The sequence below is a fragment of the Clupea harengus genome, chromosome 16, assembly GCF_900700415.2.
Source record: "Clupea harengus chromosome 16, Ch_v2.0.2, whole genome shotgun sequence".
Classification (NCBI taxonomy): Eukaryota; Metazoa; Chordata; class Actinopteri; order Clupeiformes; family Clupeidae; genus Clupea; species Clupea harengus.
The window spans coordinates 23,819,391-23,831,062 of NC_045167.1; the positions used below are offsets into that span (position 1 = coordinate 23,819,391).

General features: G+C 53.7%; 1 protein-coding gene across 9 annotated transcripts in view; it reads left to right on the forward strand.

Moving 5' to 3' along the window:
* Nucleotides 1–11,444, forward strand: part of kmt2e (lysine (K)-specific methyltransferase 2E) — a 35,502-nt gene extending 24,058 nt beyond the window's left edge. For 2 of the 9 annotated variants that reach the window (XM_031582412.2, XM_031582415.2), the window contains 19 exons: nt 73–251; nt 461–499; nt 822–1,043; nt 1,315–1,445; nt 1,933–2,050; nt 2,176–2,285; nt 2,534–2,813; nt 3,695–3,793; nt 6,012–6,191; nt 6,739–7,095; nt 7,344–7,649; nt 8,081–8,225; nt 8,395–8,681; nt 8,788–8,844; nt 9,042–9,593; nt 9,919–10,168; nt 10,380–10,468; nt 10,604–10,683; nt 11,400–11,437. In XM_031582412.2, the coding sequence (XP_031438272.1) occupies nt 73–251; nt 461–499; nt 822–1,043; nt 1,315–1,445; nt 1,933–2,050; nt 2,176–2,285; nt 2,534–2,813; nt 3,695–3,793; nt 6,012–6,191; nt 6,739–7,095; nt 7,344–7,649; nt 8,081–8,225; nt 8,395–8,681; nt 8,788–8,844; nt 9,042–9,593; nt 9,919–10,168; nt 10,380–10,441 (3,374 nt within the window). In that variant the 3' untranslated portion in view covers nt 10,442–10,468; nt 10,604–10,683; nt 11,400–11,437. Of the gene's footprint in view, nt 1–72; nt 252–460; nt 500–821; nt 1,044–1,314; nt 1,446–1,932; nt 2,051–2,175; nt 2,286–2,533; nt 2,814–3,694; nt 3,794–6,011; nt 6,192–6,738; nt 7,096–7,343; nt 7,650–8,080; nt 8,226–8,394; nt 8,682–8,787; nt 8,845–9,041; nt 9,594–9,918; nt 10,169–10,379; nt 10,469–10,603; nt 10,684–11,123; nt 11,156–11,399 lie in introns of those variants that run through there. The other 7 variants (XM_031582414.2, XM_031582418.2, XM_031582413.2 and 4 more) reach the window with 7 other exon arrangements.
* Nucleotides 11,445–11,672: the final 228 nt, after the last annotated feature.

Genomic DNA, 11,672 nt, shown 5'->3' on the forward strand with positions numbered 1-11,672 from the left:
TGTGTGTGTGTGTGTGTGTGTGTGTGTGTGTGTGTGTGTGTGTGTGTGTGTGTGTGTGTGTGTGTGTTTTAGATGGGGACACCAGCGCCACGGAGAGCGGAGACGAGGTTCCGCTGGAGCTGTATTCGGCCTTCCAGCACGCGCCCACCAGCCTGACCCTCACCACCGCTCGCCTGGGCCACAAGCCGCCTGAAAAGAAGCGAAAGAGAAGCGGCGACAAGGAGCCGCCCACCACAGCTCGCGCGAAAAAGGTGCGACTGCCACACACACACACACACCTGACGCCATTTTGTGTCACATTTACAATATACAGTAATCTCTCATATAGTCCTATAAAGTTTTAATGTGTGCAAAGTTCTTTCATCCTTCAGTAGTGGTTCTTGCTCTTTGATGTGTGTGTGTGATCTGTGTATTGCTCTTCTGACGTGTGTGTGTGTGTGTGTGTGTGTGTTTGTTGCAGGCCTTCCGGGAGGGGTCACGGAAGTCCTCCAGAGTGAAGGTGAGCTTCCACTAGTGTCTCTTTAACCCCTGAACTCTCCCCAAAGCTCTCCAGTAGCTATGCTAGTAGGCCACACTCATTCATTCTCCACATGCTGAGGCCATATGCTGGTATATGTACATACATCCACCTTTTTATATGGCTTCAGATGTTACACTGGAGAATGTGTGTGTGTATATAGAGAGTGTGTGTGTATATATCATCTGACCTGTGTGTACGTGTGTGTGTGTATATCATCTGACCTGTGTGTGTGTGTATATCATCTGACCTGTGTGTGTGTGTGTGTGTATATATCATCTGACCTGTGTGTGTTGCCTCTCAGGGTTCGGCCCCTGACGTGGACCCGAGCGACTCTCCGTCGCTGTGGGAGAGTAAGATGCAGCTGTGGACGGAGCGCTACGAGGAGGCCAGCAGCAACCAGTACAGCGAGGACGTGCAGACGCTGCTGCGCATCAAGGAGGCCAGCCACGTCAAGACGCTGGCCTACAACACACACACCGCCAGCTTCAAGCCTCCCGTGGAGGTAACCGAAACACTCGAAATGGTAATGCGCTCACACACACACACACACACACCAATGTCTGCAGACACACATAGCTGCCTTGAAACCAGCAGTACAATTTTAATTGTAGATGTTTTATACAAGTTTTACACACATACACACTCACATACACACACACACACACATTAATGTCTGCAGACACACATAGCTGCCATGAACAGCAGTAGAATTCAAATTGTAAATGTTTTAAGTTCATCCCAATCTCCCGCTCTCCAGCTGACTCCTCTCTCCCCCGTGTGTGTGTCCCCAACAGAGCCAGCTGCAGCAGAGCAAGCGGGTGCTGAAGGCGGTGCGTGACCTGGCTCCAGATTCACTCATCATCGAATACAGGGGCAAGTTCATGCTGCGCCAGCAGTTTGAAGCCAACGGTTACTTCTTTAAAAGGTGTGTGTTTGTGTGTGTGTGTGTGTGTGTGTGTGAGAGAGTGAGTCCTGGGTGTCTCCTATGCTCTGGTTGACTGGCTGGCTCTCTTCCCCTGGCTATTAGGTGGCTTTATTGACGGTTATAGATGAGTCTGTTCATTAATCTCATTAACGTCTCTCTTCTGCATGCTTCTTGCTCTGGTTCTTAATCTCTCTCTCTCTCTCTCTCTCTTTACTGTTTCTCTCTTGTTTTCTGTCCTTCTGCTCTTTGTCTTTTCTCTCAGACGTATTCATCCTTTCTTGTGTCTGTTGTCTGCTGTATAACCCAGTGATGATTCCTGTTCCTGCCAATAGTGCTCCTTTGATTGCAGTTAAAAGCGTGACCTCTGCTCACCTCCGTAATAATGCAGTACGATGCTGTCCAACCTCTGGAGCTCTTGTGAAACAATCATCCCTCTTCATCCCTCTTCATCCTCCTTCCCTCCGTGTGTGTGTGTGTGTGTGTGCAGGCCGTACCCGTTTGTGTTGTTCTACTCCAAGTTTGACGGGCTGGAGATGTGCGTGGACGCGCGCAACTTCGGCAACGATGCACGATTCATACGCCGCTCCTGCACCCCTAATGCTGAGGTACACACACACACACACACACACACACACACACACACACACACAAGTCTGCATACGTCTCCAGAAGAGATACAGACTGTTTGTGTTGAGCCTTATTAAAGAGTTGATGTGGTTCCTCTCCTCAGGTGCGTCACGTGGTCGAGGATGGCATGCTGCATTTGTACATCTATTCACTGAGACACATCAGTAAAGGCAGTGAGGTCACCATTGGATTTGACTACGACTATGGCAGCTGGTGAGTATTACACACACACACACACACACACACACACAGATAATTCACACAGGTATCTCTTAGACACTTCAATTCTATCATTCCCTTCCACCTTGTGTGTGTGCATACATAGCAAGCAGTAGCAACACACAGCTGCCCATGTAAGAAACACAAAAATGTTTTGCTTCTAGAACCTTCTTAGAAGCTTATGACCGCCACAGTAATTGTTAACCGTCTCTCTCTCTCTATTTGCCATTTTGCCGCTGCAGTAAATACAAGGTGGACTGCGCATGCCTGATGGACCACGAGTGTCCGGTCTTCAAGCACAACCTGGAGCCCACGGAGAACCTGGGCGGCGGGCTGGACTCTCGGCGCCGGCGCGCCCGCAAGGACAAGGAGCCGCTGCTCCTGGAGCGCGAGGACGGAGGCCAGAACCAGAACCTCAACCTCAACCTGATGCTGGACGGGGAGGCGGCCAAGAGCAAGAACCTCGGTGACCCCAAGCAGAGGAAGCTCTCGCCGCTGCGCCTGTCCATCTCCAACAACCAGGTAAAACACGCACACACACACACACACACACACACACACACACACACACACACACACACACACACGCAAGCAGTCGTCAGCAGAATCACCCTCACCTCAGTGTGTTCCAGTTGTAGCCATGTCTGTTTCTCCATTTGATTTGAAATACATCAGTTCAGTCATTAAAATGTGCCGTTTCATTTGGAAATGTTTTATATGCATGTATTCCACTTTTTATTGATGCATGTATCCTTCAATGTCAGATTCTTTGTCAATTCATTCATCTGTCGTCCATTCCTTCATCCCCTCTCTCTGTGAGTTCCCTCCCTGCCAGCACCCCATTCTCTCACACTCACACACACACACACACACACACACACACACACACACACACACACACACACACGTTCATGTCTCATCACACTCGACTTGAGGATGTGTCATGAGCTGCAGTGATTTGTGTTCAAGTGAACAGTGCCCCCTGGTGGTTGTACAACAGAAGCTGGAAGACCTGGAAAGATGGTAGCCGGTCAGATAGACAGACACATGCTTCTGTCCAGGACTCTGCTCTGGCACTGAAAACACACCAGCAAATCCTTCCTGTCTATCATCTCTTACTCTCTCTCTCTTTCTTTCTTTCTTTCTTTCTTTCTTTCTTTCTTTCTTTCTTTCTTTCTTTTACACACACACACACACACACACATTGTATCCCCAACTAATATCAGAATCCACCTCACCCACACACACTGCCTAGCCTAGCGCCACCCCCTTCCACACACATAGCCGTGTGCTCTCTCCCTCCCTCCCTCTCGACCCCCCCCCCTCTTCTCCACTCTTCTGGTCTGTAGTCAGACTGCTGGCAGTGAGATGGTTAAAGCGTGGCCACTCTCCCCCTCTTACAGGATCCTGAGTTAATTGAGGATTTAGAAGAGAAAACCTCCGTTAGCAATGAAGTAGAGATGGAATCAGAGGAGCAGAGTGCTGAAAGGAGGAAGAAGATGGTAAGTGTGTGTGTCCCCCCCCACGCCCCCCTGCCTCCCTACCCCGCCCGTAACTCTAAATGCCCCTCCCTGACATGGTGGGCGTGGTAACACCCCCCCGCCCTCCTCCTCCCATGTGGATGCTGAGGAGAGTCCTAATCGACAAACGCACACACACACACACACACACACACACATCCCCATGCAAATATTCTGGGTCATGTCAATCATCCCCTTTAAAAGCCATCTTGCTTAGTGCTGCTGCTGCTGCCGCTGCGACTTGTGTTGCTGCCCTACTAGCGACTGAATGTCCGTATCGTGTCCTCTGTGGCCTGGTTTGTCTCGGGTTTGAACTGTTTCCTGCTCTATATGACGTCGTTTCTGGGTCGAATTTCCCCTCAGCGTTCTCAATCGCAACGTCCTCTGCAAAGCCCCACTAACTCTTGTGACTCCTATAACTCTTATCGCCAGTTGTCTGCGATTTTGTTCTGTTGTTGTCGTCTCTCTGTCTTTCTGCCTCTGCGCCACCCTGCCCTTTACCCCCTTTGTCCTGGGGACGGTATATTCCCCCGCCTGGCAGTGTGCTGCCCGTCTCGCCCCGTCTCGTCTGGTTGGGTCCCATTCATTCCCACTGAAGTGTGTTTAGTGTTTGTTCTCCGTGCAGCCCTGGGCTCTGCAGAATGGCAGGACCCTCGGGAGCCTCTGACTCTCATTAGCTGGACAAACACAGCAGGCGTGGAGAGGGAGAGAGAGAAAGAGAGGGAGAGAGAAGGAAAAACGAGTGCTGGAAGTCCACCCCTGAGTCTGAGCAACCCTCCTATAGTGACAACGCACAGCTAATTACTCTCCAAACTCTCTGCCTGCCAGAGATACGTGTCCTGATGAGACTAGTACACACACACACACACACACACACACACACACACACACTCGGGCTCAGTGTGAAATTACCCTGTTGTCAGCTTGCTCCCGAGGTGTAAAGTGCTGAGTCATGTTTCTGGCTGGCAGACGGACGTAGTTATTGCCAGGTCAGGGGAGAGTGTGTGTGTGTGTGTGTGTGTGTGTGTGTGTGTGTGTGTGTGTGTGTGTGTGTGTGAGTGTGTGTGCCCGTGTGAGCACCCTCTGCTTGGGCACAATCGACTCTGGGAACTCCATCATCCACGTCCAGTGGGAAAGGTGCCAAAGAGAAACACGCTTAGGCTTAGCAGAAAAGTGTTGTTGCATGAACACACACACACACACACACACACACACACACACAAAGCTCAGAGATTATAACGCATTGACTTTGTCTAATAGTCCTTTGTACCCTTCTGTGTGAGTCATCTCTTAAGCTCCCTGCTCTTCCCTGAGGGGATGGAGTTTGGATGCAGCAGGTTTATTGTTGTGTGTCCCGTACCGCCCAGGCTGTTCCAGTCGCTTGCTTAAGAAGCTTGGGTCTCTGCTGCCAAAAACATTAAACAGATACCTTTTGAGTTTGAAGAATATCAATGTGCAGTCAGATCCTCTCACCCCGAGGCGTGTGTTCTGTGTTTGGTGATGGGAGCATGTCGAAGGGAAGCAGGACGCCCAGCCAAAATATCCATCATTGATTTCTAGTTGCCCCTTTGTGCCGCCAGGTTGGCGATGAGCAGCAGTCGCACCCACATCAGTGCCCCGTCTATCAGCATTAGAAACAGAAAAGGTGCCCCTCGGCGTCTCCTAAGATGGCACACGCTGGCGTGCGGTTGTGTGTTTCACACACACTGACTGAAGCACCTCGGGGGCAGTGTGTCTGACTGAAGCTCCTCGGGCTCAGTGTGTTTTGGGCTGTTTTTAACACTGTGTGATTGATGGGCTAGTCACGGCTTGTGTGGAGTGTCCCTCAAGTTTCCATCAGCAGAGCTCGTCCCTCTCGGGGGAGTAGGGCTGTGAGGGGTGGTGTGTGTGTGTGTGTGTTTGTGTGTGTGTGTGTGTGTGCCGCTGGGCTGTGTGTTTGGGTGGCCTGCTCAGTGCCTGTGCCTTTCTGCGTCAGCTCTGTTTACGTTTACTCATCGCCGTCAGTACTGCTGCCGTTACTCACGGTCTATCCCTTGTCTCTTCCTCTCCGTGTGTGTGTGTGTGTGTGTGTGTGTGTGTGTGTGTGTGTGTGTGTGTGTGTGTGTGTGTGTGTGTGTGTGTGTGTGTGTGTGTGTGTGTGTGTGTGTGTGTGTGTGTGTGTGTGTGTGTGTGTGTGTGTGTGTGTGTGTGTGTGTGTCAGACGCGAGAGGAGCGTAAGATGGAGGCCATCCTGCAGGCGTTTGCCCGCATGGAGAAGCGGGAGAAGCGGCGGGAGCAGGCGCTGGAGCGCATCGGCACCAAGACTGAACCCGGCACGTGCCGGGACATCAAAGAGGAGCCGCCCGCCACGCCCGAGCCCGACTCCCCCGCCCCACTACTGGTATATATACACAGACACACACACAAAGACTCACACACACACACTCGCGCACACACACACACACACACACACACATACACGCGCACTCTCACATACACACACACGCGCACTCTCACACACACACACACACACACACACACACTCTCTCACACACACATACACACACGCACACTCTCTCTCACACACACACACACACACACACACACACACACACACACACTCTCTCTCACACACACATACACACACGCACACTCTCTCACACACACACACACACACACACACACACACAAACACTCTCTCACACACACACACACACAAACACTCTCTCACACACACACACACACACACACACACACACACACACAAACACTCTCTCACACACACACACACACAAACACTCTCTCACACACACACACACACACACACAAACACTCTCTCACACACACATACACACACATACACACACGCACACTCTCACACACGCACACTCTCTCTCACACACACACCCCTCCTAACCTTGAACTCTTGTGTGTGTGTGTGTGCGCAGCCTCTGTTTGACGCCGTGAAGGAGGAGCCGTGCATGAGGCCGGTGACGGTCGTCACGGCTGCCAAGGTGAGCCGCTCGAAGCAGCGCAAGTCCTTCTCCCGCGGGCGCACCCACATCGGGCAGCAGCGGCGGCGGGCACGCACCGTCAGCACCTGCTCCGACCTGCAGCCCGGCTCGCCCTCCGACCTCCTGGAGCCGCTGTCCGCCGACCCCGGCGAGGTGCTCGAGGGCCCCCCCATCGCCGCCCCGGAGCCCGAGGTGGCCATGCCCCAGTGCACGCCCGAAGCCAGCCCGCCCTACAGCGGCTCGCCCGCGCCAATGCCTCGCCACGCCAACAAGTACCCCAAAACCAAAAAGGTACACGGCTCACCAGAGTCGTACAGCACAGGCTCTTAAACCAGATTTACAAAGTAATGGGCAGTCTACACACACACACACACACACACACACACACACACACACACAAAAACACTACCCCACAAACAAGGGAAAGAGCAACCTAGCTAGCTTGGAAATCTAGAAGATATGGAACATTACATTCATAGACCCTCCAAATAAAGTGAGTCTGTACAATACTGAGCCTCTCTCTCTCTTCCCTTCCTCAGCAGCACTTAGTGAGTGAGTGGATGGGGGGCGAGAAGCAGCAGGACCAGTGGGCGGTGCGGACCCCGGAGCCCCCTCCGGAGCGGCCCCTGCGCATCAGCAGCGACCCCGAGGTGCTGGCCACGCAGCTCAACTCTCTCCCGGGCCTGGCGCTCAGCCCGCACGTCTACACCACGCCCAAGCACTACGTGCGCTTCTCCTCGCCCTTCCTGGCGCAGCGCAGCCCCACCGCCCCGGGCCTGCCCACCGGGCGCCGGCGCTCGCGAGAGCTGCCCGAGACGCCGCCCACCACCGGCTCCTGCAAGAAGGTACGGCTAACACACAACAGGCACCGCTACTGAACGCCAGCTACTGGCACCGCTACTGAACGCCAGCTACTGGCACCGCTACTGAGCGCCAGCTACTGAGCGCCAGCTACTGGCACCGCTACTGAACGCCAGCTATTCACTATGCATTCATGTATCTATTGAGAGGCGATTAGAGCTGCTTGCAACACGAAAGGAAAGTGTGTGTGGTGTGTGTGTGTGTGTGTGTGTGTGTGTGTGTGTGTGTGTGTGGCTATCAATTATGCAGTGATACTAGGCACAAGGTTCAGCATGTGTTTAGTTTACTTTAAGCATGTTAAACATGCTTAGTCCATTATACTGTAGGGTGACGGTTCATGTTTGAGAAGAGTAGAGTGTGTGTGTGTGTGTGTGTGTGTGTGTGTGCTCATTCTTCTCTTCTTCTCCATGTGCAGCGTTGGCTGAAGCAGGCCCTGGAGGAGGAGGGCTCCCCCTGCCCCGGAGGTCAGCTCATGCTGCCCAGCGAGGGCCCCCTCAGCCCCCCCCTCAACGGCGACTCGGACAGCCCGCTCCCCTTCAACGGCAGCTGCACTCTACCAGGCAAGACGGACGGCCCTCAACGACAGCAGTCATACACGTGTTTGGAAGGCTTGTTTGTGTGTGTGTATAATGACCTTTTTATTCTTTTTATCTCTCCACCAACTCTCCATGTCTCCCTCTTTCTTTCTTTCTGTCTTTGGTTCTTCCTCCCATTCTTCCCCTCCTCCAGAGCTGCCCACCCCTCTGAAGAAGCGTCGCTTGTGTCCGCTGGACGCCTGCATGTCGGAGAGCTCCACCCCTTACGGCTCGCCGTGCGCCACGCCCACCCGAGCCGACCTATCAGATACGCCGAGCACGCCCCTGCTCCTGGCCACTCCTCCCCGCGTGCGGCAGGAAGACGCGGGCACAGAGTCCTTGCCCACCACGCCCACCCACACGCACGTTGCCCCCGGCAACGCAGCGCAGGGCACACTCACGCCGCAGGGGGCGAACACACCCTTCAACGTGCCACAGGAGGTAAGGGATCTGACACTCACCCTGCTCAACCCGTATCATACAGTGACGGGCGAGGAGACTGTAAACTAATGTGTGTGTGTGTGTGTGTGTGTGTGTGTGTGTTCAGAGTGATGCGTCGGAGGAGAACTCCCCAGAAGGCAGCCGGAGATCCAGTACCCAAGAGGTGAGTTCCACTGGAGTCTGTCTCTAGTCCTTAGAGACCACCAGTGCCACCTATCTAGAACCTGACGCCGTTTTAAGCACTTTTGAATAATAATTGTGTGGCTTAGCTTAGTGCTTAGTGTTTTCTGCATTATGTCTGTTGTATTGGTGTGTGATGGGCAACCCTGTGTGTGTGTGTGTGTGTGTGTGTGTCATTAGGTGGAGCGCGCCCCTTCGCTGCTCTTGTCTCCAACGCTGCTTCCCATCATCCTCCCCACCATCCTCCCTGACGTGGCCCCCCAGGAGCCGAAGCCCGTGGTCACCCTGAGCCCCGAGCCCGACCCCCAGGAGCCAGCGGCGGCCCCAGACGAGGGAGCGGAGCCGGTGGCCGACGCCAGCGCAGGGGGGGACCCCCTCCAGCCCTCGGACGCCACCACCCCGACCTACCCGCCCTGGATGAAGAGCCCGGAGCGCAGCGGTGGTGGTGGTGGTGCTGCCAGCGGCCTGTCTTTCTCTCCAATCAACTCCAACCTGCGCGACCTGACGCCCTCCCACACGCTGGAGATGGGTGCCTTCCGGCACGACGCCACGGGGACGGGGCCCAATGCGGTCGCCGGCACGGCCGGCGCGGCAGCAGCGGCCTTCATCGAGGGAGCCGCCGTCTTCTTCCCCGGAGAGGAGGGGGGGCAGTTGGGTTTCAGCCGCTCGCTCAGCGCAGACAGCAGCGGGGAGGGAGGGAGCACCGCCCAGAACCCCCCACCCAAGAAAAAGGTGAAGACCACTTGTGATCATGTACATCCACCCTGTCCTTCAGAAAGAGCTCTTCATAGAACAGCCGTCTTTGTGGTCCATTGATCAGAGCTGTTGGATACTAGTGTGGAGCTGCCTGACCACTGTAAGTGTCTGTAAGACAGATTGGTTAAGTGATCTGGTTAGTGGTCAGTGAAGGATTGGTCAGTGGAGAACCATCTGGTGTCTGGCCTCTTGGATGTGCACCTGGTCGTCCCCACGACCAGTGAATGTTGACCAGTGATGGTGATTGTAATGACGCTGGAATGAACAGCGTGGATTTAATGCCTGTGCCTACATTTCCCAGGTGTCTTTGCTGGAGTACAGGAAGAGGCAGCGCGAGGCTCGGCGCAGCGGCTCAAAGGCCGAGTGCAGCTCCCCGGTCGCCACGGTGCCGCCCGCGGAAATGTTCCCCGTCGCCATAGAGACGGTCCCCGAGCCGCCGGCTCCAGTGGCGGTGGCACCCGCACCCGCACCCACTCCCACGCCCCCCAGGCCAGCGAGGAGGGGGGCGACAGCACACCCCAGGGGGAGAGAGAGGGGGGAGAAGCACAGTGGTGAGTCTGGCTATAGGTGCACCGCCTCAGGGTAATGACCGCTTCCACAGGTTTGATCTCTAAATGGAACAAATCTGTTTGGGAGGCATTTTATAGGATTAGACTGTAATCTCTCTCTCTATCTCTCTTTCTCCCTTTCCCACTCCATCTGTTTTTTTCTCTCTCCCTTTCTCTGTTTTTCTCTCTCTCTCCCTCTCCCTCCCTCCCGCAGGACGTCTTCTACATCAGTGGAACAGGCCAGAGAGCGCGGCTACCACAGAGCCCTGTTGCTAAGTGACCATCGCAAGGACAAGGATGCAGGTACCCTAACACTCTATCTGCAGATTTTACACACACACACACACACACACACACACACGTACTTTCACATTCCCCCTCATGGTCGTTCAGCGGATTTGAAGAATGTGTGTGTGTGTGTGTGTGTGTGTGTTACAGATGGTCCAGAGGCAGAGGATGGCGCACCTGTGAGGGACTGTCCCTCTCCCAAGAGCTGCAAGAGTCCCTCTACACACCCGGTGAGTGTCTCTCACACACACACACACACACACACACAAAAGCAAGCAGTCGTCAGCAGAATCACCCTCACCTCAGTGTGTTCCAGTTGTAGCCATGTCTGTTTCTCCATTTGATTTGAAATACATCAGTTCAGTCATTAAAATGTGCCGTTTCATTTGGAAATGTTTTATATGCATGTATTCCACTTTTTATTGATGCATGTATCCTTCAATGTCGTCCATTCCTTCATACACACACACACACACACACACACACACACACACACACACACACACACACATAATTAATTGTATGAATGAATTGGAAAGATACAAATGACCAAAACTAATCTATAGCAGCTGTACCATATTCTAAATTCGGCAGGGTGTGGCTGCGGTGCTTGTCCAATGGAAGGCGATATTTAACCGTCTGTCTCTCTATTCCCCCTCTCTCTTATTAGTGCATAAACATGGCATAGCATGTAAAGGAAGACAAATATATATGATCAAGTGGATTTCAACATAGAAGTATGCAATACAAAACCCTTCACGCACAAACCAAATAAACAAAACAGACCAAAAACAAACATTTATTTGGTCTAACTGTAAATTACTTTAATGCAATCATTTTTTATTATTATTTTTATTTGTGTCCTGTTCCATTAAAGGGATATTAAAGTCTCTCTCTCTCTCTCTCTCTCTCTCTATCCCTCCTTCTCTCTCTCCCTCTATCACAGCCGTGTTCTCCTGGTCCCAGCGCTCGCCCCCTGAAGGAGGAAGAGTCGGACACCCCTCCCCGCCCCCCTCCCCAGCAGGCTGTCTCCAAGACAACCCCCTCCTCCAAAGCGGCGCCCCTCACCCCGATCAGGATGCACCCCTCGCCGGCCCCCCAGGGCCACTACGCCGCCCCCCCCTCGTCGCTCCTGCACTCCCCCAAACCGCAGCAGCAGCCCCAGGGCTCGCCCTTCCGAGGCCAGCGCTCCTTCCACTCTGCCCAGCCGCCCGGCCAA